The sequence below is a fragment of the Acinonyx jubatus genome, chromosome B1, assembly GCF_027475565.1.
Source record: "Acinonyx jubatus isolate Ajub_Pintada_27869175 chromosome B1, VMU_Ajub_asm_v1.0, whole genome shotgun sequence".
NCBI lineage: Eukaryota > Metazoa > Chordata > Mammalia > Carnivora > Felidae > Acinonyx > Acinonyx jubatus.
The window spans coordinates 158,876,908-158,902,395 of record NC_069382.1 but is presented as its reverse complement, the minus strand read 5'-3'; the positions used below and the strand labels follow the sequence as shown (position 1 = coordinate 158,902,395).

The window sequence follows — 25,488 nt, the reverse complement described above, 5'->3', positions numbered from 1 at the left end:
TTAATAATTATTTGCATCAATATTAATATTAATAATTTGCATTAATAATTAATAATTTGCATTAATAAATATTTATAAGTAATATATTTGAGGGATTTTAGCACTTCAATAACGAAAGTTATAAGGAAACTTTATAACTTGTGTATTTCATTTCCTACACTTAAAATACATTAAATATTTCATTTCATACATTTAAATACATTAAATCTTTTAAAATACAAATAAAACATTCTAAGAGAGGGTTCATAGGCTTCCCCGGAACACAAAAAGAGTCCACAACAAATAAAAGTCAAAAATTCCTGCTCTAAATTATCCTGCTCCCATTGTACAAAGCACCTTCATACATGCATGAAGTGTCACTCTCTCCCTGGGTATGTAATACTTTACATCAGAGACAAGGAAATGCACGGCTTTTTTAAAAGCAGTAATCGTATTTGTTTGCACTCACTAGATAGTAAAGTCCATATAAAATTAAATTATATACATACAGAGACCTTGGACTGAATACTACATTGTTGAACAAAATGTACTTTCTGAAACTACAGATGAGAATAACCTAAAAAAATCAATCTATCTTATGTCTCAAATAAGAATTTAATGAAAGCATCTAAGAAATGATTTATGTTGGGGCGCCTGGGTGGCTCAGTCGTTGAGTGTCTGACTTCAGCTCAGGTTGTGGTCTCTCAGTTCGAGAGTTCAAGCCCCGTGTCAGGCTCTGTGCTAACAAACAGATCAGAGCCTGGAGCCTGCTTTGGATTCTGTATCTCCCTCCCTCTCTCCCCCTCCCCTGCTCATGCTCTGCCTCTCTCTGTCTCTCAAAAATAAATACATGTTTTTGACAAAATGATTTACGTTGCTAAAAACACATGGAAAAGAGTAGGAAGTTTAGTTTTGTTTCCTAAATCCTACACTGTACACACATTGCAATGTCTTGTTTTCTCGTTTAAAAGGTAAAAAACAAAGAATCTCAAAACCTCAAAAACCAAAAAAAGTAGATTTTAAATACCTAGATTTCTAAAATAAGAAAATTCTTATGATTCCCTGAGTTAAACAGCAGTAAACTGCCAACCAAATGAGATACAGCAGTCATTTAAATAATGAAAACATCCCAAACAGGAGGCAGAAGTAAGAGGATCTAAACTCCAAGGGCTGCAAATTTGATCATGGATCAAGGGACAACCAAAGATCAAAAACAAACAAAACAAAACCAAAAAAAACAAAAAACAAAAACAAAAACCATTCTGTGGTCTGAAGATGATCTGATCAGAAATACAGGAAGGAAAAGAAGAAATATTCTTGGAGAAAAAATGAGTATTACAGATATTACAGTAAATATTACAAAATTCTAACACAAAGGCATTATCTCCTTCCTATCAATAAAATGTACTAGCTAAAATTCTTTCTCATTAGGAATATACTGCTTATTTTTATAACAGAAATCAAGGGACAAACTGAATTTGCTTTTCCATGTTCCCTATCATTATTTGATGACAAAATGAAATGCAGCCACATAAAACCACTCATTTAATTTCAACTTAACAGTATTTCATTTTTATACCTATAGTTACCATACCTTTTAAAAACTTTAACAAAAATGTAATGCATTCCATCCTTAACAATTTGCCATATCTCTATCCATATCTTAGTCAAAATTATGACTTTTTAGCTCATTTTTTCCTGATTACAGAATCACTATGTACTCATCTCAGGAAACTTGTAAAATACAAAAGAAAAAAAAAGCCACAAAATTTCTTCAAAAGAAAACAGAATTCCCCATAATCTGACCAACGAGAAACAAACATTGTAACCATGTTACTTCATCTGTTGGTACTATCTTACATTTTAGTAATCACGCCATTAGTCAATGTTTATTAGACGCTTTGAGCTACTTAGTTAATAGCTTTCCATATACTGTTTCACTTTATACTTGCCACAATCCTATTCAAGTAGTTGGGTGAATACTGTCATTTTGTATATAAGATAACTAGATTTTAAAAAGGTTAGGAAATGTGCCTAGGGTCACAGAGATTAGTAGTAGACCTGCACCCAGCATTCTCAATCACTAGCTATACCACCATTAATGTATACGTAGAGAGAGAATGCTGTATTCTACTCTACTCTTAGGTAATTTCCTAGATCATAAAAATTACAGATATAACATATAATTAAATTTAGTATAACATTATGGACATACCATAATGTACTTAATCATTCTACTGGATCAGATTATTTTTGTTGTCGTATTCAACATGGTGTGATTCGTTCAATACAAAAATAAAAAGTAGGTAAATGAAAGATTTGCTTATCTACTTCTAAATTTAAATTAAAATATATTAATTCAACTTACTCTTTTACTGAGGCAAATAACTGGCCACATACTGCAACCTAATGTGCAGCAGCAACAAAGGCAGCCACAAAGTAGCCAACGTACATTAACAGGAAGGTTCTTCTTAAGACAACTGTTAACTCTGTTGATGCTGGCTTTAAATTCTTCAGGAGCTACCTAAAGAAAAATTTTAAGAAATAACAACACTGCAATATTAATGTCAAGAAACATGTCTCATTGGCATAATTATTTTTTCTAATTTGTTACGAAAAGACTCTACTTTTGAGGTATATAAATAGTACCTAAGTAAACGACAGACACTCACTTTTCCAGTTAACGAAGAAGGGAATTCTGATTCAAATTTGTTGCTCAGTCCAAATCTAGTTTTTAAAAAAAGAAGAGAAATATGTTATTACATGTCATTGTTGAAAAAAACCATACCATTTAACTTAATCAAAGGTCAAGTAAATAGATGCAACTTGATATACAGAGTAACAGTGGAAGTTTGAGACACAAAAACATTGTAATCAGCAAAAATTTATGAAATGCAACAAGCAATTTTAGCAGCTGAATCAAAACTTTTGTATAAGAGGCAAAAAATACAGAAAGAAATGACTTCTTTGGGGCTCTCTTTGTAAGTCAAATATTAATGTAATGAGAAACAACACAACTGTCCAATTTTGCCAAAATTACTGAGATTCTTCCAACTAAGTAATAGAAAGCCACAACCTCTGCTATTAGTTATTTTTTAGGTCAAGAGCACTTGTCAGCACTCAATAAAGCAGAAACATGTCTAAGAATGCAAGTTGATCAGTTAGCATTTTCTGAGATCACATCGTCACTGCCATTACAACCAGAGAATGCTAAAAACAACTGGACGATGTGACAGCTGCCCTGGCTAATTAAACTTTCAAGTACGAGGACACCTGCTATACGCATATACCCCCAAAGAAATAGAACTGAGGTAGTACGTTTCAATATCTTTAAGCTTTTAAATGTTTGCAAAAATCATGAGATTGGACTGGGCACTTGACTATCTTTGTATGAGTCATTAGGAAAGAATAAAATACTCATGGACACATTGGTAATAGCAGATTGCACCTGGAAATAAAAAGTGAGATACTTAAAAAAGATAAGTTGGATCCTGAAGCCAAAATGTTTTCCACTTTTATTGATATAATTGACATATTAACACTGTGTTAGTTTAAGGTGTGCAACATGACTTGATACATGTATATATTGTGAAATGACTACCACAGTAAGTTTGGTTAACATCTATCACCTTACATAGTTACAATTATTTTCTTCCTGTGATGAGAACCCTTAAGATTCGCTGTCTTAACGACCCTTATAAATACACAATACTGCATGTCAGGTAGCTGGCACTAGTAAGAAGGATCCCCTAGGATAGTCTGTGTGAAACAGCTGGCCAGATGAGACTTCTAACTTAACCATCAGTAGAGCCAAACAGGAAAATCAAATAAGGTGAGCCATGCGAAAGCAGTAAGGAGTGGTGGAGACTGGCCAAGAGGAGGGTATACAGAACGTGTGTGTGTATGGTGTCATGGGACAGATCCAGCTGATTATGGTCCTACTAGAATGCAGGCCCACGTCTGAAAAATTGTATGATTTGTCTTTCTTTAAGAAGAGTTGGAAAACTAGATTTCTATGTAAAATTTCCCATCTTTAAAGTACCGTGCAAGGCAAACAAAACACTTCTGTGGGTCAGGTTGTGTGGTCTGCATCATCATCTAGATTTCCCTATGTGCGAATGGTGGCCTCGGAGACCATTTTATCATTATCATAAGTAATTCATACATTATTTTATAGAAGCATTGAAATGATATCAATCTGTCTTTATAAATAACAGATACTGTTTACAAAATAGATTACAACCCAACTACCTAAGTCCAAGCCAAAGTTCTTTTCGTACTAAACATAAACTTGCAACTATTGGTGGTGTACATAATCCTGGCATTAATGCCATTCTAAGACTGAAAGACTCTGAGTTAAATCTATTTTCTGTCTATGCAGGGCCCTCAGAGCAATGTGGTTTTACTTGAAAAAGCCCCAACAGATAACTCACTTCCAACCTCAAAAGTCCTGGCATGAGGAAGAAGTCACTGTGAAGTGTTCAATGATAGCTCTCAGTGAGGCGTCTACATAATGTACTTCCTTTTCATCTATTTCCCTCAGGGAAGAGGACATTCAACAAATGTTCAGTGAGTATAAATTATAAATTTCCATCTCTTGAAGTATTATCTCCCTTGGTCTGACGGTTCTTGCTTTCAATCAGTAGCTCCCATTTCAACCATGTTTATTATTGCAATTAACCATCTCCTTCCAATTGGTCTTTGAAAATTTTTTAGAGAAGCAACCACCAGATAACTCCAAGTCCCCTAAATAGAAAAGCCTCCCCCTTTCATCCCAATCATTAAACATTTAACACAGATTCAATTATTTTAGTGAATATCTACACTTTACTGCCAGGTAATATGCTAAATTGAAGGGAACAGTCCAGCATGAGTTTAAACCCCAATTTCCTTTCTTTCTAGAGGCTGAGTATTTCCTTATTGGCTAAGTGGCTGAGTACTGATGCTTTGCCCAGGGAGCACAACCAGCTAATAAATTGTCCTGTTGTTCCTGCAGGTCAGGGCTCCTTTTAAGTCAGGCTTGTTATTCTTCCAGTAAGAACTGGTAGCTCCAAGGATATTCACTCAGTTCCTCTTCAGTCATACTTTCTGTTAGGTTTTATCTTAGGAACAGATCGTAAACCTGCCTCTTCCTTCATCTCACCCCCAAAAGAATGTCCCAAAAAAAGATTACCCAGTGACATGATTAACACTATAAGGGAGTGCTTAGTTTTTCTACCAGCCATTAACTTGGTGCTGATGATTTTTCCATTCCTCTTTGCTCGCGTTTCCCATCCACAGAACAACAATACCTGGAAGGAAGGTAAAGAAAATCCTGTGCTTGAAGCCCTTGAAGTCTCCCCAGCCCAACAGGAATGAACCCCAACTGTGCTTTCTCTTTTAAAGTCTCTAAACAAGTCATTTAATATTCAAATCCAGTACTCATGATTACCAGGAGAATGAGCCATGATAATCAAGCGCCCCTTCTTCATCTTCATTTGGAAATTAGTTCTCTGCTACAGGGGAATTCAAAGGTTTGGTCAGGACCTCTTCGCTCTCTTAAATCCTTGAGGACCTCAAAAAGCTTAAGTTTATGTGGTTTATATTTACCAGTATTTTGGATTAGGCATTAGAACTGAGCCTTCAAAACATTTTTAAAACTTATTCATAAAAGAACCTAGTATATGCTAATAAATATAACATTTTAATGAGACACAACTTTTTCAAAAAAAATTTGAGAGAGAAAAGTATTGTTTTACATTTTTACATCTCCTTAATATCTGACAATGGAAGACAGGTGGATTCTCACATTTCTTTGTGCATTCAAACTGTTGTGATATGCTCTTTTGGTTGATATTTAAAAGGAAACTTAGGCTTCACCAGATACACATTTGGAAATCTGTATATATCATTCTTTGATTATATACAAAAAACTCAACACGTGGTAGTCTCTTAACTGTTTTTTTTTCAAGAAGGAAACTGAAACCATATCGATAAACTTTTAATACTTTGTTACATAAAATTCCATTGATATATTTTGCCTTTTGAAGGCTTTACTTACACCTGATTTTATAACTTCATGCATTTGTCCCTTGGAAATGGAAATATTACTAAGTTAAGTTATGCAAATACTCCAAATGTTGACACACTTCATTGTATGATGTTAGAATCATCACACTCATTAATAGAACCACTGATCTCATCAGAAAGGTCTTTTAAGTATTGGGAAGCTGTCAAGTTCACAGTGACAGATACAAGTTTTCCAAAGTTCTAATTTTCATACTGAAAGCTAAAATTTTATTACTGACAACAAATGCTATCAGTTGTTTTGAAGTGACAGTCTTGCTTTATTTAAAAAAAAAATTTTTTTTAATGTTTATTTATTCTTGAGAGAGAGAGACTGAGCATGAGTGGGGGAGGGGCAGAGAGAGAGGGAGGGAGACACAGAATCTGAAGCAGGCTCCCGGCTCTGAACTGTCAGCACAGAACCCAACGTGGGGCCTGAACTCGCGAACCCCATCATGACCTGAGCCGCAGTCGGACACTTACCAACTGAGCCACCTAGGCACCCCCAGTCCTGCTTTATTTTAAAAAAATATTAACAAAAGGGGCACTTGTGTGGCTAATTCAGCTGAGCATCCGACTCTTGATTTTGGCTCAGGTCATGATCTCACAGTTTTGTGACTCTGAGCCCCACGTTGGGCTCTGTGCTGACAGTGCAGAGCCTGCTTGGGATTCTCTCTCTCTCTCTCTCTCTCTCTCTCTCTCTCAGCCCCATTCCCCTGCTCACTTTCTCTCAAAATAAACAAAAAAATTATAAGAGGCTGAAAGTTAACTAACCAGCATTACATAAACAAAGAAAAAAATGATTCATTTAAAATATTTGCACTACCATCTATACCTTAAAAACTAACAGCATATTATTTTAATAGTTGTTTTTCTAGCTTTGAATGTTACTGGTAGAGATACACAATGGTTGTTAATTTTAACAGGTCTCCTGGCAATAAAAGCAGGAGAGAGGAAAATGTAAGGAAAAGTGGGGAGGGGAAAGTAGAAGGAAAGAGGGAGAGATGACATAAAAAAGAAAGTAAGCATTAACAAAGTGCTACCAACAACTGTCTCATTTACCCCTCAATACTTATTGTCAGTCCACCAGATGGAATTAAAGAAAATGCAGACGTGCTATATCGACATCTATCCCTATTACCTAAAAGACCTTTTCCTCAATTATGGTTAAAATACTCACGGCTTCAGAACTGATAAAATAGTTAAAATTTTTTCAAAGAATGGCAAATATAACAAGATAAAATACATTAAACTTAGCCTATTTTACAAGTTTACCATTACAAGTTTACAGGTCTCCAAGTCTCCAAGTACAGTTGGAGAAAAGACAATTCACTCAAATCACAACCACCGAAAACCTTCTATGTAATACTTCAAGAAAACAAGGTCCTACAACAGAAGACATAGTTTTTTTTTTTTTAATTTTAAAAAGCAAGCATGTACAAGGCTGATTTTTACTTTTATGTAATTTGAGGTAATTTTGAAAGTTCATGTAATATACTTGGTAAAGCTTTGGAGAGACAGCAACTTTACACCTAAATCTATTTAGTTCGTTTGTTTGTTTATTTAAGCAATCTCTGCACCTCATGACCTCGACATCAAGAGTTGCACGCTCTTCCAACTAAGCCAGCCAAGTGACCCCAACACTTAAATCTAAATGAAATCTTCAAATAGGTTTGTTTTACTCCTATCCCTTCTTCAATTTCACTGTCCCCTCATTCTTACAATTCTATAGCCATAATTCAGAGTGTGAGCCATTCTAATCTGTTACCCTGCACTGTCATGTTTATCCAATTCAGAATCTCCCTTTCCTGATAGACCACTCCTCTTCCAAACTCCTTTTAATATTTAATTCTGGTACCCCTAACCTGGATACCTTCTTCTATCTTCTCTTTAAAAAAATTTTTTTCTTCTGAGTATAACCAAAAATCCTGTTGGAATGACACTCTTTCCTAGAAATTCTCAATTATAGCTTATTTCCTCAAAGTCCACCTTTCAGACTCCCCATCTTCCAGGTTCCAGTAATACTTGACTACATTCTCTCCTGTACAGTCCTTACCGTACCTTATTATAATTAATGTTTACAAGCCTAACTCCCTACTCTGATAAATAATGAGTTGTTTATAGGTAAGTATGGTTTCTTAATTATACCCCAATGCCTGATAGTCAATAAATACTTGCTGAATAAATTAATTAATTTCCAAAACAAAAGCTGAATCTACATTCCACTAACTCTTTGTTGCAAATTTCCATACCATTTTTCTCTCTTCCTCTGATGCCCATGACGTCTGTTTCTGCCACACTGTTCTCAGTCTCAACCATCATTTTCAGCCTTCCAGGTCACCCCCTTTGTTGGAGGTCCACAAAACTCCCCTCAGGTTTGATGATTTACTAGGATGACTCACATGACTCAGTACATAGTTGTACTCAAAGCAAAGGATAAAAAGCAAAATCAGCACAGGGAAAAGGCACATAGGGAAAAGGCACATAGGGCAAAGTCCAGAGGAAACCAGTAACAAGCTTGCAAGAGTCTCTTCTCAGTGAAGACACAAGGATGCGTTTAATTCCTCCAGCAACTAGTTTTGACAACATGTATACAATACTGTCTACCAGGAAAGTGCATTACAGATTCACTGCCCAAGGCTTTTATCAGCAACTGATAGAATGTACCCTCTGCTTAGCATATACCAGAACTCCAGATTCCCAGAAGGAGAGCAGGTGTTCAGCATAAACCACACTGTTTGTTCAAATAGTTTAGGCTCAGTGAACCATGCCTATCAATTTTGGGAACACTGGGAACTTTCCAAAAGTTCAAGTTCCCAGACACCAGCCAAGAGCTGACAGTATAGGCAAGTATTTCTAAGGACAGCAATCTCAAGCCTACTATGTTAAATCTTTTCTGTACACCTTCCTACTCTCTAAGGACACACATCCTAACTCTCTACGGATGAAGACTGTTGTCTTTATCCCAATCACATTTACCTACGTCTTCAGTCTCTACCATCTGTCTCAACGCAGGCAAGCTTCCCAAAAGCTAAACCATCTGCTCCTGGTTGCATCTCCCCCAGTCTCCTCTGTAATCTGCTCTATTGTTCCCTCTCCTTTGGCTCCTTACACATATCCTACAAACCTGCCTATGTCTACCCAGCCTGAGAATCTGAATCCCTATTTTCTTCTCCCTCAGTGAATGACGGCATCCACCTCTTTTCTTTCCTCATCCAATGTCTTGAAAGAGTCCTTATATTCACTATCTTTATCTCCCCTTCCATCCACTATTCAAACTACTACGATCCAGACTTTACATTTCTTTACTGATGAGACCACTCAACAGACTAGTTGAAAACAAGTCTTTTCAGCAAGTCCTCCTTCACAGAGCATGCTTTTCCCAGCAAAAAGCTTCAGCATTACATTGGCAAATGTCTTTTTTTCTTTAAGTTTATTTGAGAGAGCGCGAATGGGGGAGGGGCAGGGGGGGTGAGAGAGAATCACAAGCAGGCTCCTCAAAGTCAGCACGGAGCTCAGGGCGGGGCTTAAACTCACAAACTGTGAGATTATGACCGGAGCCAAAATCAAGAGCCAATGCTTAACCAACCAAGCCACCCAGGCATCCCTAGAGTGGGCAATGTCCTATTTGGCACAGGCTACAGCAAATAACTCCTTAGCATTGTCTTTGAGTTCTGCTTTGATTTTTGTTTGTTTGTTTAATTCTAGGCCAACCAAAGCAATACCGTCAGATAAAGTTTTAAGAAAATCATCTTATTTTATTAAGTGAATAAGAAAAGTCATATTTCATGTGTGTTAATATAACTGCAAAGTATCTTAAATGGTTTTGATGTGACCTAGATCACTTAATTTTGATGTTACCTTAGTTCCAGTTTCAGGGGGTTTTAAGTTGCCAGGAAGTGGGGTCTGTTAGCAATGAAAATGAGTTATATGTTTCAGCTTAACTTGACCACATTATAAATTACTGCTTTTATTATAAATTACTTTTATCCATTATGCTCCTCCAAGTTTAAAGTCTTTAAATATGGCAAAATATAATTTCCTTTATTCTAAATCAAAGGACAATTGGCTCTGGACAGTACTGAAAAGGCCAAATTTCGTCTTCTACAATGCCAATTTGATATGCTTGAAAGAAGAGCAATGGGTAGGAAGCTGAACTGCCTTCAAGCCTAATAACCTAACATCGTATTGATCCAAAAAAGCTGTAAGTAACAATAATTTCAAAAGATATGATTCAGGGTGGGTGGCATCTTAATTCAGTTATCTACAAAGACTAATATATGAATACAACAAAAAACTATTTGTCAAGAGGTCTTAAGATAGAAAATACCATGCACTGCTAATGAAACTTTAAGTCATTACAACCAGGGGCACCTGCCTGGCTCCTGTAGAGCATGCAACTCCTGATCTTGGGGTTGTGAGTTTGAGCCCAACACTGGGTATAGAGATAACTTACAAATAAACTCTTTAAAAAAGTAAACAGGGGTGCCTGGGTGGCTGAGTCGGTTAAGCATCCAACTTCGGCTCAGGTTATGATCTCATGATTCGTGGGTTCGAGCCCCATGTCAGGCTCTGTGCGGACAGATCAAAGCCTGGAGCTTGCTTCGGATTCTGAGTGTGTGGGTCTCTCTCTCTCGCTCTCTGCCCCTCCCCCACACACACGCTCTTTCTCAAAAATAAAGTAAATAAATAAATAAATAAAATTAATTAATTAATTAATTGATTAATTATAACCATTCTAGAAATCAATTTGGCATTACAAACATTTAAACCTTTGTCCCAGTGATTTCTTTTTCAGTACTCTAACCTAAAATATAATCTGAGGGGTGACTGGGTGGCTCAGTCGGTTGAGCATCTGACTCTTAATTTCGGTTCAGGTCATGATTCCAGGGTAGTGGGATCAAGCTAAGCTAAGCGTGGAGCCTGCTTGGGATTCTCTCTCTCTCTCCCTGCACTTCTCTACAACTCACATGCTTGCTTGCTTGCTCTCTCTATAAAATAAAAAAATAAATAATTTAAAAAGAAAGAAAAATAATCTAATGTGGATAAAATAACAGGCATAAACAAGTTCCCTGAAACTTTATTCACAATAGAGAAAAATAAACATAATAACATTATGGGAATGTTAAGTAACTTTTAGTATCTCAATATAACAGAATATTAGACAACTATTAAAAATGAAGTTTGCAAACAACTAACATAGGAGATACATATACAATACTATTAAGTAAAAAAAATACAAAGCTGCACATACACTATGATTTTAATTGTAAAGAAAAAAAACTTACAAAATAACAGAAACCTTCAGAGTACAATTTGATTGTAAGAGTCAAAAACATACACATACCTTTTGACCCAGTAATTCTCCCTCTAGAAATGTATCAGAGGAAAATAATTACAGTTGGCACAAATATGTTAATAAATAATCAAGTTTTCTAGAGCGTTATTTTGGTATGAGAGTATTAAACGTTTTATTTGTTGTTTCTTAAAATAAGATCTAATTTTCAGATGTACTATAGTTGCTAAATAAATACTTTAAAAGCGTTTCATAATATACAATACCATTATAATTTTTTTATATATGAATCTATTTGGTATTAACTAGGTAACTTATCATAAGTAAACATAAAACAACATAAAAAAAGTTTGGGTTCACTAATCAACAGTTTTTCTGAATGCATTTCAACCTTTTCTGTAGTTCATGCCTATATAATATCCAGTCTTGGGGCACCTGGCTGGCTCAGAGAATGCAACCCTTGATCTTAGGGTGTTAGTTAGAGCCCCATACTGGGTGTAAAGATTACTTAAAAATAAAATCTTAAAAAATATATATCCGTGGCACCTGGATGGCTCAGTCAGTTAAGCATCCGACTCTTGATCTCAGCTGAGGTCTTGATCTCAGGGTATTGAGTTCAAGCCCCATGATGGGCTCTGCGCTGGGCATGGAACCCACTTCAAAAAAAAAAAAAAAATCCAGTCCTTTTTGCCTCCATTTTTAATTCTTCCATGTTCCTTATATCTTCTCACATTAATGTCTCTTATAATTCACTAATGCACTGTTATTTTGAGTTGAATCATGTTTTGATCTCATGACGAATTTTGTCTTTGAAATACAGAACTGCAAGAATCTGACTGCTTCATCTTGCTTTGTATTTATTTTCCTTACTTCTTAGTTGCAGTGCTATTTTTGACAGTGAAAATTCTCAAATACTAGAAATGTCCTACAATTACATTAACGATAATATATCCATCTGAAAAGACACTGTGTAGCTCAAAACCACGTATACTAAAGAGAAGTCTGTTACTCTGAGTGCCTGACCAGGAGTTCCCTATGCTCTGGTGAATTAGACCATAAATGGGCATCTGATTTTAGAACCTCTAATCCCTGGGCTAGCTAGCAGCATATGGGACGGAGGCCCAACAAACCCGCCCAACTTAGACAACATTCACTAATTCGGTCCGATCCTCTTTCTCGAGGTGTCTATCTACACAGGAGACAATAGTTGGTAACATGAAGCTTCAACTGAAGCCAAGATACAGTAAAGCCATGAATAAGTAGAAGTAAGGAATAAGCTGAGGCCAACAGTAAGCAGATACAACAAGAGAGGGGAAAAGCTCTCTGCCAGTTCACACTACAACAGCACAAGCTCCAACTGAAAGTAAGTCATTGTGATAGACCATTAGACCAGGGAGCAAAGGACACATGCTATTGAGAAAAATAACAGAATAACCTCATAGCCAGATTGCACTATATCCAAAAATATTAATATTCCAGTCTCCTTGAAGCCTGGCTGTACAGTGACAAATGCCTCCTGTCTTCCTTAGTGTCCATGCATTCTTACAACAAGTTTCCACTGACTACGGTCCTCTGAGTGATTCTGTTCTCTGAAATCTAATAGAGTCTCATATTTCATACTTTAAGAACCCATAGTGACACTGGCATATTTTCCTAGTGTCAAATGAAAAATGTAGAATACAAAAGACTTTTAAGTATGGTCTCAATTTTTTTAATAAAAATATTTACATATACAGAGAAAAATTTTAAAAGATAAGCCATCAAAATATTAATAGCGGTTAATCATAGGCAATTGCCTTATAGGTGATATTTCACTTCTAATATTTTCAAGTTTTCTAAAATTTCTATAATAACATATATTGCTATTTTAAACTAAAAAAGAGATTCCTAGAAAGAAAAATTTAATAAGGACTAGAAACAAATCCACCAAAATATTAAATGACCTTGGTCTCTTGCTGATTATAGACAGTTTATTTTCTGCTTCACTGAGAAGTACTACTTTGCAATTTTTAAGTAATCTTTGTTTTTCACTATAATTAGAAAAGAGTAAAAAAAAAACAAAAAACAGAAGGGACGCCTGGATGGCTCAGTCAATTAAGCGTCCAGCTTCAGCTCAGGACATGATCTCACAGTTCATGAGTTCCAGCCCCACATCGGGCTCTCTGCTGTTAGCACAGAACCCATTTTGGATCCTCTGTCCACCCACCCACCCCTGCTTCTCTCCTGCTCACGCTGTTTCTCAAAAATAATAAAGTAAACATAAAAAAAAAATCTGTAGCATAATGCTCCATTTAAAATCAATGAATCAAAGGATCACTATGTCAGATGTACTAAGAAGACTGTATAGGTTGAGAGGCAAAGGAAGGAGGGAGGGGGAAAAAATTAAGTGTACAGCAGAAGAGAGACGATGACAACTCACACCAGTAGTGGAGATGATAAAAAATGGTCCAATTTTGAATATGTTTTGAAGACAGAGCCAATGAATGATTTCTTGACAGCCTGGATGCAAGGAAAGAGAAAGAGGGACTTTAAGGATGTATCAAAGATGTTTTTAATCTAAACAAATAGGATGCCAGATCTGCCATCAACTGAGAATAAAAAGACTGCAGTTGAAATTAATTTGGGGAAAAGATTATGAAATCAGTTTTGGCTATTCTGGATCTTGAGACACTCAACCTGTACAAACCTAGACTCACAGAATTTTATTTTCCTATTGATATGACAAGATCTATGAACATATGAACTAGAACTTTCAAACTGAACACGGGGAATTATGAGGATGGCAAGTGAAGACAACATTTATTTCCTAATGTTGAACTCTGAGTTCAACGGAATCAGTTTTTTAGCTATTTTGGAAGATGAAGTCGTAACTGTAGAGAAAATTAACAGTTTAATGCATAAAAGCCACACTTTAAATTCATCTGGCTGTCTCGATAGACATCAGAATATCAATGCGGCTCAAGAAGGAAGGGACAGAACTGAAAGTGCAGTGTTTATTTACCCAGAAGATATAGAATCCCTGGTGTTGGGAGACATATACACATGCATCTCAGAACACATCTAAAAATTTTAACTGTGTGACCAAATTCTGAATATCTGGGGTTCATCCAACTCTGTAAAAGTACATTCTTTTTTTTTTTTTAATGTTTATTTATTTTGAGAGAGAGAGAGTGTGCATGCCGGGGAGGGGAAGACAGAGGGAGAGAGAATCCCAAGCAGGCTCTATGCTGCCAGTGCAGAGCCCAATGTGGGGCTTGAACTCATGAAGTGCGAGATCATGACCTGAGCTGAAATCAAGAGTCAGATGCTTAACCGACTGAGTCACCCAGGCACCCCCGTGAAAGTACAATTTTACTAATAAACTTGTGAAATCAAAGACTTATTTAAATCATTTATTAATTCACTCATCACTATATAGTTCCATAATAGTCTAGCATTAGAATTTTACTAATTTTCAATTATTAAGATTATATTTTCAAGTATTTATAGATGTTTACATATGTTGTTAAACAATGGCAGTTATGTAATATATATTGATTAAACTTAATGGTATTGACTTCTGATGATATAGGAATTCAATTAATCTAACTATCTAATTTATACATATGTTAGAATATTCTTCACACGTAAATTGTATGAGCAACACAATAATGATAAATTATGGGGGCGCCTGGGTGGCTCAGTGTGTTAAGCGTCTGGCTCTTGATTCCAGGTCAGGTCATGATCTCATGGTTAGTGAGACTGAGCCCCCTGTAGGGCTCTGCACCAACAGCACAGAGTCTGCTTAGGATTCTCTCTCTCCATCTCTCTGCCCCTCCCCCATTCTTGCACAAGCATGCTCGCTCTCTCTCTCTCTCTCAAAATAAACATTTCAAAAATAATGATAAATTATGTTCATTTAAGAATATGTGGTTGAACTGGATTATAGTATAAATTACCAAAAGTATCAATTTCAAGTGACATTTACAATTGAATAGTTTAGAAAGAGCAGAACAAGAAGATTAGTATACAGGAATTCCTTTACTAGACTTAACCAAGGACTCCACTGTAACTACAACACAAATTCAAAGAGAAAAAAAAAAAGGAGCTCTTGCAGGAAGCATACACACACACACACACACACACACACACACACACACACTAAAAAAACAACAACAACAAGGGTAGCTTACCCCAAAGTCCAACCAACTCTAACCTAAATAAGTTTAGGTTTACTTAGATGGTAGGACCCTACATAAATGAGAGGCTGGAGAAGAGCTTAAGGAGAAAATGAATCATCAGCCCGGGCCTTAGTGAGAAAATTTCATCCACTGTGTACTCAATTTCACTTTAAGTGTCAAGACTTTAAAAGCACAGTCTTTTCTTCCAGTCTAATAGACAGATCGTTGTCAAACACCACACGTCTTGTCGTTGAAGGGTAAGACCTGACAAAGTTCCTCGCTTCCAAATCTATGATCTTATGGGAAAGCCCCTCTCCACTTCCGACACAGGCTGTCCTCTTGGCACCTGAGCTGCCCTGTGGCGGCAGAACAGGAAATGCAGGTATGTCATCAAGACAGTCGCGTCTACAGTCAGGGAAGCCACAGGTCTCCGACCTCACTCTTTACAAAGCAAAACAAAAAACACAAAGCAAAATAGAAAATGAGATGGGAACGAGACAGCCAAAGCAGTTACTGCTATTTTTTCCGGCTCTCACAGGAAAGTTGCGAAATTTGATGACCTCTAGACAGAACTGTAACACCTCCTTTATCAAAAGACTATCACCACCATCATATCTCATCTACACCATTCAAAAGCCTTCTGAATGCGGTTTCAGTCTAATTCCTCTACCATCCTTTCCTGCCCCTATGGACCTCACCGACCTCATTTCAAGGCACCGTCCCCTTAAACTCCCTACATTCACCGCAGTTCACAAGTAGCCTTTCAGCATCTCAGGCCAGCCAGACTTATTTTACTGTTCTCCACACCCGGGATGCTCTTCACAGAACTCTTTCGCCCTTCCTAAATGTTACTCCTCCGGGAGCTTCTCCCTAACCACGTTATTTTCAGTCACAGCACCCTACCGGGCTCCTTCACAGCAATGTGCTCCGACATAATTTGTCTCTTAACCGTAAGCTCCAGGAGGACAGAGGAACTATGTGTTTTATTCATAACTATGTACCTAGAGTCTCGCATAACACCTTAACACAAAATCTGATAAATGTTTGTTAAACTACTTATCAGGAAACTTTAGTAAGACAGCTGAGAATGGGGGCGCCTGGGTGGCTGAGTTGGTTGAGCGTCTGACTTTGGCTCAAGTGACGATCTCACTTTCCATGGGTTCGAGCCCTGCGTTGGGCTCTGTGCTGACACTCAGAGCCTGGAACCAGTGTCAGATTCTGTGTCTCCCTCTCTCTCTGCCCCGCCCTGGCTCACGCTCTGTCTCTCTCTCTCTCTCACACACTCTCTCAATAATAAATAAACATTAAAAAAAAAAAAAAAGACAGCTGAAAATGAAGGATTAAGCGAAAAATTCTCTGATTAAACAAATATCTTAAAACTCAAGGATCTAAATCCAGCATCCAGAACCAACTACTCTTACTTTATTCATAGTTCTAATAATGTTGGTTGTCTCATTCTCAACCTACAGTTCATCCATTAGATAAAGAAGGTATATAGAAAAGAAAAGCCCACACATGTGAAATTTAAAATAAAGTGCCATTTAGAGAAGATCATCAGGATGCCTCAGTGGCTCAGTCGGTTAAGCATCTGACTTCGGCTCAGGTCAGATCTTGCGGTTCCTGAGTTCGAGCCCAGCCTCGGGCTCTGTGCTGACAGCTCAGAGCCTGGAGCCCCCTTCGGATTCTACCTCTCCCTCTCTCTCTGCCCCTCCCCCACTCACACTCTGTTTCTCTCTCTCTCTCTCTCTCTCAAAAACAAATAAACATTTAAAAACATTTTTAAAAAAGAGAAGATTCTCAAACTCCAAAATAACTCAAGAACCCCTAAGACTATGACTGTGTACCAACCTGATAATATCTGCTTTTGATTAAATGTTTCCTCAAGACAATGAGATAATTCTGATTTACAGTCAGGATCTTGTTTTACTTTTATTTTTTTAATTTCTTTTATATTTTTTTTTTTTTTTGAGAGAGAGACAGAGTGTGAGCAGGGGAGGGGCAGAGAGCGAGGGAGACACAGAATCCGAAGCAGGCTCCAGGCTGAGCTGTCAGCACAGAGCCCAATGCAGGGCTCAAACTCATCAGCCTTCAAACTGTGAGATCATGACCTGAGCCGAGGTCGGCCGCTTAACCAACTAGCCACCAGGATCTTGTTTTAAAGTAGGAAAGCATATATTACCTTTTATATGGATTTCCAGGAAAACGGTAAATATTAGCCAAAAATGTGCACAAAAGCATAAATATCAAAATATGTAATAAGTAATAATTTGCTGTATTTCTACTGTGGGCACATGACATTAGATAAATTATTTCTGACTCTCACACCTAATCTCTGAGGCAGACCTTATCCCTTTTGCAGATGAGGAAACTAAAGTTCAAAAATGTTAATGGTTACAGTTAGGTTACAGTTAGGAAGTATCTGAGAATTAAAACTAATCTGCTTAACATCAAAGACCATACTCTTTCCACATATCATCAATTGCCTCTAAATGTGTCTGATATGAGAATTACCGAAGCTCTTATTAAAAATAAAAATTCCCAGGGACACCTGGGTGGCTCAGTTGGTTAAGTGCCCAACTCTTGATTTCAGCTCAGGTTGTGATCTCACAGTTTGTGGGGTTGAGCCCTGAATCAGGCTCCACGCTGACAGCACAGAGCCTACTTAGAATGGATTCTCTCCCGTCTCTCTGCCCCTCCCCAGCTTGTGCACAATCTCTCTCTCAAAATAAATAAACATTAAAAAGAAAATAAAAATTCCTAGACTCTTCTCCTTAAAGATTCCAACTGGTGGAGAACCTAAAATGTGTATTTTTAAAAATGCTCTTGGGTGCCTGGGTGGCTCAGTCAGTTTAGCGTCCGACTCTTGGTTTCGGCTCAGGTCATGATCTCACGGTCTGTGAATTCAAATCCTCCATCAGGCTCTGTGGAACCTACATGGAGCCCGCAGCCTACATGGAGCCCGCTTGGGATTCTCTCTCTCTCTCCCTCTCTCTACCCCTCCCCCCACCCCCAAATGAATTAATAAACCTTAAAATAAAAAATAAAATAAAATAACTCTCAGTGATTCTGATAATCAGGCAAGTTAAAGAAATCCTGCATTGGGCAGGGGCACCTGGGTGGCTCAGTCAGTTAGGCGTTAGACTTTAGCTCAAGTCATGATCTCCCAGTCTGTGAGTTCGAGCCCCGTGTCAGGCTCTGTGCTGACAGCTCTGAGCCTGGAGCCTGCTTTGGATTTTGTGTCTCCCTCTCTCTCTCTGCCGATCCCCCACTTGAACTCGGTCTATGTTTCTCTCTCTCTCTCAAATAAAAAAAAACAAGAAGGAAATCTGCATTGGGACTAAGCTAGACTACATGAATGGTGAAAGTCTGGCTTAAGATTTGATTTTATAAATGGATTCTGAAACAAATTATGAAAAGTCACAAAAAAAATGTTAAACAGAAGATACTAAACTAAGGATACTTAAAAGTATCTGTTGCTAAATGTTATATTTAAAGCCTAATTTTATTGAGAATAAAATCTTAAGTAGCTTTATAGTTTAGAAAGCTGAACCAGGCATAGATACTACAGGGAGTAAAAGATCCTGGGCCTTTAACCTATTCCTAATAAGGACTATAAACTCAGGACGCCTGGATGGCTCATTCGGTTGAGCACCCAACTCTTGATTTCATCTCAGGTCATGATCCTAGGGTTGTGGGAGCAAGCTTCGTATTAGGTTCCATGCTGAGCATGAAGCCTGCTTAAGATTTTCTCTCCCTCTGCCCCTCTCCCCCACTCCCACCCTCGCATGATGGCACTCTCTAAAATAAATAAATAAATAAATGAAGGAATATAAACTCAAGCTGGAGTTTAGGAGTAGCTCTCAAAGTAAAAATATTACTCTTTAGAGAAATATTATTATTCAGAGTAATGTTATCTAGAATAGTATTTAAGTAATTATAATTTCATATAACTCATTTTCACCATTTAGTCCCTGTATTACACTTAGCTAGCCACATAAAATTTTAAGCACTAGTCAATTTCACATCTGTTAATAGGCAGAAATCCAACACTGAACTGTTTATACTGAAACACCATGTAAATTTCATATTCGAATACAGTAAAATTTTGAAACTTCAGCTTACAGCTATAATCCTCATTTCTTCAAGAAAGTTTACCCACTGAGAAGTTTTGGTAGCTGATCCAATTAAAGTGTTTAGCATTCTTTTTCTTTGTGTTAGTTACCAAAAGATATGTTCAACTCTATATTCTAAATCAAACTAATTTCCTTTGAAATAATGAAATTATTATCTGGGAAATTATTATCTGGGGAAAAAATATCTTACCTTAATTTCACAATTTCCTTAAAATTATCAATTTAAAAAAAAAAAAGGAAGCCAGTTATCATTTGAATGTGATTTTATAAGAGTTCTATTGTAAAACACTGTTTGCCTTCATCAGGAGGTTCAGGAAAGAAAACAGTTACTCCTTTGGCAATTCTGACAAGATCCAAAGATGTGTGCAATTATCTCATTTATTTAGCAAACATTTTAGGACCCATAAAATTCCAGACACTAGATTAAATAGTGGAGAAATACAAACTAATAACCACAATTCCTGCCTTCAAACAACTTCACAGCCTTATGGAGAAAGATCAGTAATGTCTTAAAAAAAAATCTCAGAACAAAAGTTTAATCTTTAAAAATGGAATACACCTGGGGCACCTGGGTGGCTCAGTCGGTTAAGCATCCGACTTTGGCTCAGGTCATATCTCGCGGTTTGTGGGTTCGAGCCCCATGTCGGGCTCTGTGCTAACAGCTCAGAGCCTGGAGCGTTTTGGATTCTGTGTCTCCTCCTCTCTATGCCCCTCCCCTGCTCATGCTCTATCTCTCTCTGTCTCTCAATATTAAATAAACATTAAAAAATATTTTTTAATAAATAAAATAAAATAAAATAAAATAAAATAAAATAAAATAAAATAAAAATGGAATACACCTTACATATCATGCTGGGTGGAGGACAGAAGGTGAAAGCTATGAAGTTAAAAAACTTGTTTAACTGAAGTGATTCTGTTATTCGGGAAAATCACATTCAGATCTCCTGTTGCTAACTACAGCATCTGGTAGCAGTCTTGGAATACTGATACATTTCAAGATAGACCATTTTTTATTAACTCTACCATTTGAAAGGTCAACGTGTTCTTGTGATGTCTCCTATGCAAAGATTTTATTGCACCCCAAAGTAGTTTCCAAGTTTTTTCATTTCAAGCCCCATTCTAAATCTTTCAATTTTCCACAGCATACCTGACATGAAGACAAGCAAAGAGTGAGTTCCACAGCCATTGGTAAAAACTGGTACTGAAGAATGAGCAATTATTTGTGGAGATGGTAGGAAGATTATACCTCAGAAGAGAGTACATGAAGATACAATAATTTAGTGAAATTAAAAGAGAATAACATTATTAGAAACAAACCTTAGCAAAATAACTTGCCTCTTTGACAGGACTTAAGTTAGAAGTCAAAGATTATATATGCCCTAGGAAAGCCCCAAGTGTGATTCTGATATGGGAGGGCATTAAATGAGACAGAAGCAAATAATGTCGGTTATAATGATAGATCAGCTAGAAAATACTGATCTAAAAACTATTTTTAAATTCTAAGTTTTAGATTAAATCCTTTAATACTGTCATCATTGTGAAAAATCAAAGTCTTCAACAATGATCACTATATTTTGACAAATCTACTGAAGAGTAAAAAACTTTATAATTTAAGAATATTAACCAATCTCGCCTATACCCCCTAATGAGATAGTCACTTTCCCCTCATTTTCATTACATAATAAAATGAGAAAACTCTCTCTCTCTCTCTCTCTCTCTCTCACACACACACACACACACACAGGAAATGTACTTTTAATTGAAGTGTGAACTCAAGTCTTAAATTCCATGCACATAAATGTTATGCAATAATAGGAACTTATTTCCCTCTTCCTTCAAATACCACCTTTCCTCAAAATATGCTTCTGTATAAGATTTCTCCCTGTTGGAGCTGCCACTCTGTTCCACATTGTTACATGCAAATCTAGCAATGAAGAAAATTATTAAACTTATCCAGAAGAATGTCAAAAAAGAATACTGATCATGATGGAAGTACAAAGTATAAGTCTGATTTGCAATAGATGTAAAAATATTTGTGTTAAAAACACATTAAAACAGACTTTGTTTAGACAAATTGTTTTACATCCTTATATCCCAAAAATCTGATTATACAATTATACCCCCAAAATAACCACGACCTGCCTATGTAGGAGAAAATGGAAGGTATCTTACTTTTTCACATCACTATAATGACATGCCAGATCATGTCACATGAGAACACAGTAATTTCTAAAATAAAGTAAGAGTAATACTATAAAATGATTATTATGGTAGGGAGGAAAAAAGAGTGGAAATATTCAGATATAAAGGTCTACTCAAAAGTGAAATCTATGAAAAACAAATATGGATGAATCGGTATGTTTTGAGATTGATCAGGATTACAGACGATTCAGGTGGCACTATCATTTACTTCCAAACCTGTAAGAGAAGACTGCTCTGAAGAGCTCCTTAGTTTAAAAAAAACAGGTAGGGTGGGGGCAGCAGCAGCTTTACTACAACTGTTTTAACAACTCTTATTTATATTTAAAGGTAAGAAAAACTGAACATGCTCAACAGTTATAGTAACCCATAAGAACCAATTTCAGGGGTGCCTGGGTAGCTCAGTCGGGTAAGCGTCCAACTTTGGTCAGGTCACAATCTCACAGCTTGTGGGTTAAGCCCTGCATGGCGCTCTGTGCTGACAGCTCAGAGCCTGGAGCCTGCTTTGGATTCTCTTTCTCCATCTTTCTCTGCCCCTTCCCAGCTCGTGCTCACTCTCTCTCGCTCTCTCTCTCTCAAAAATAAATAAACTTTAAAAAAATTTTTTTAAAAAAAGAGCCAATTTCAAAAACCTTATAGGCACTAAGTGGGCTACCCACGGGCATAGTATGCCAGTGAATTATGTATGACAGAGTCATGTAAAAAGTTTTGTATTACTATTACTAATCTATGTCATTACAAAACAGGTTTAGGTTTTCAATGAAGATTCTCACTAATTTTCATGCAAATACTTCACATAGTAATTTAACCTCATATACATTGTTTAGAAATGGAAAAATAGGACTAAAGTCAATCACTGTTAGGTTTGAAAATGGCAGTTCGGATTTCTTAGTACTGTGCTTTACACTTATGTTTCTCAAAGTGGAACACTTTTAAATATAGAGGGTAACTAATGAAGGTTAATATTTATTGGGCACAGTATCACACAATGTGATGATTTCCTGGCGTATACTGTCTCATTTAATCCTTAATAACCTTAAAAATTAAGGACTATAACGATCCCCATCATAACTGAAGAGGCATAAATAATTTACCCAAGTGGCAGAGAGTAGATTTGAACCCAGAGCCTAGAACCAAGGTAATGGGGAAAAGAGGGAAAGTGACTGAGAGAGAGCACAGAAACATGAACTCCAGTGCAGAAAGGCATACTGCTTACTGGAGGCATGTAGTCCCTCCTCATACTCAGGATGAGAGGTTTTCAACTCTGCCTGTACATTAGAATCACCTGTAGGACTTTCTAAACCAACATCCAGGCCTGGGACCTCACTCAGATACTAGGCCTTCAACTGGCCTGGCCCTGGGGAAAACGCAGCTTTTCTTGTGTTGTTCTTTTGTTTGTTTAATTTCCGCAGGTAATTTTAATGGGCAGTGAGATTGAAAACCACTAATAATCATTTCCCACCCCATTAACCTCTCTGAGTAGCCAACTACAATCAAATTTACTAATCACCTACTTAGTTCTGAGCACTTTATCTATTATATTTTCTATTTACCCAACAAAGTGCTTAGTTTTTCTTTTCCTTAAACAGAGGAAACATTATAACTCTAGCAGCACCTTTTTAAATAGAAAAAAACTGCCTGCTTTTCTTTAACAAGAGGAATTTAGGGGGGAAAGGCAGGGAGATAGCATCAAAGAGTTTGAAAAAAAAAATCCCTTCTTTATGCACACATACACTCATTAGGTTTAAAACAATGTAAAAAGAAAATAAATAAATAAATAAATGTATGTATGTATGTATGTATGTAAACAGGTCCTGAGTGTCAAACTAAAAAATTAAATGGCAGGCTATGAGACTAAAAAAGTTCTGTAATACATGTTAAAGAAAGATTTAATATCCATGAAACTTAATTCTGCTGGAGATGACAGTCAAAATACTAAGTAACTGTTATTGTGGTGATAAATCCCATTGTCTTCCCATGGCACTGTGACAATGATTATGCAGTGTTTTTACCCTATTAAGTCACCTGAATATAGACTAACAGGTGCTAAAGAAATCAAAGCATTACATAAGCACACCCAAACAACAATATGGCTGGTCATATCACGTAGTGAGAAATACAAGGATTTTGCTGAAAATCTTCTATAAGGAGTCTTACCTTTTCACTAAAAGTTATTCACTGCACATCCCACTCACCCCACACCAAAAACGCAACGAAAACTGTTCCAGACAGTCTCGGATCTGCTGGCCCTTTTATTTTACTAGAAGGGTGTAGTGGGGAGATTTCTGACAAGCATACAAGTTTGATCTAGGATTTGAACAAGAGATCTAAAATGAAGAATATAAATACTTCAAGTTGTACACAACTCTGGACTTCTCAGACAAACATTACAAAACTTCCTGCTTCCGGACAGCTCATTATTTGGTTCAAGTCTTCACATTCCTTTATTAGTCATGACCTTTTTACAAAGCTCTCATTCCTTATTGTTTGAATAACATCGGACTTTTAAATGTTGCAAATCAGACTTACAGGAAGGAACCCTTATCAAATGAAGAAGCCATCCCAGAGTTCATGCCCAAAGGAGGCTCTGATTACAGAGAGAACTCAGTAACCCCAGCAGAGTGTGTCCAGCACGTAGATTTCTTTTTAAAAACTGGTAGTAAACATATATCCTTCTGCAGATCTTAAATTTAGGTTCATCCACACATTTTTATCATATACAATTACAGGAACCTGCATTTCCGCAGAAATTGACTCTGCAAGAAACTGGGAAGACCTGTGAGTGTGTGTGAAAGGCACAGACACAACGGTGAACCACTCATTACCAATTGTCACTGGGGTCTCACATGGCCCACATCTGGCCTCTGAGCCATATGTCACTAGACTCAAAGGCACAGATGAGAGGAGAGAACCACAGGGTAACTGGAAGAGAAAACAAGGGGGAGGAACCTCATAAATACGTGTACTTCCACCCCGAAGCTGAAGAGGTGGCCCAAAGGGCAGACTCAAGAAAAACCTTCGCTCCTGGGATCCGTCACATCGCCCAGGCCTGTAGGGCCTGCTAAAGGGGGCGTGTGGGGGAGGAAGGGCAGTGTCTGTGCCCCCTCCGCAGATCGAAACAAACGAAATTAAAGCAAGTTCTCACTTCCTGGTCGCCTACTCTTCCCGAAGGCCCCGACACAAGACGGACACCGGGGAAAGAGGGCTCCCGAGGAGTAAAGGGGGGGGGGACCCCAGCCCTGCACCTTCCCGTCCTCGCCCTCCCCTCCTCCGGGCCTTACACGGTGACGTGACCGGAGCCGCGGACCACCACTGGGTCCGGCGAGTATTTGAGTAGCTGCTCCTCCAGGGCCCGCTCCTCGTCCTCCTCCTCCTCATAGATCTCGTCGAAATCCGCCATCCTGAGCCTCCGAGGCCCCCTGCCCAAAGGGGCCTGACTCCAGGGGCCGGGGCCGCGGCCGGGAAACGGGCAGGCGAGGCGGCGGAGGCTGAGGGGAGTCGCTGCCTCGGGCTCAGAGGCCGCGGAGTTCGGTCTTGGCTGCCTCGGCTCCGGCTACAGAGATGGGGTCCCGGCCGTCGCCACCGCCGCCGCCGCCATTACCATCAGCAATAACAACAACACAATGTCAACATCCGCCCAAGGGCCGACACCACCACCAGTGCCGCCGCTGCCGCC

General features: G+C 37.7%; 1 protein-coding gene across 3 annotated transcripts in view; it reads right to left on the bottom strand.

Moving 5' to 3' along the window:
* CHIC2 (cysteine rich hydrophobic domain 2) overlaps window positions 1–25,228 on the bottom strand; it is a 52,806-nt gene extending 27,578 nt beyond the window's left edge. The window contains exons 1-4 of one of the 3 annotated variants that reach the window (XM_053217376.1): window positions 20,761–24,236; window positions 13,740–13,819; window positions 2,652–2,706; window positions 2,348–2,503 (exon numbers count right to left, since the gene is read on the bottom strand). In XM_053217376.1, coding sequence (XP_053073351.1) covers window positions 2,348–2,503; window positions 2,652–2,706; window positions 13,740–13,819; window positions 20,761–20,799 — 330 coding nt within the window. In that variant the 5' untranslated portion in view covers window positions 20,800–24,236. Of the gene's footprint in view, window positions 1–2,347; window positions 2,504–2,651; window positions 2,707–13,739; window positions 13,820–20,760; window positions 24,237–25,093 lie in introns of those variants that run through there. The other 2 variants (XM_027056929.2, XM_027056935.2) reach the window with 2 other exon arrangements.
* Window positions 25,229–25,488: the final 260 nt, after the last annotated feature.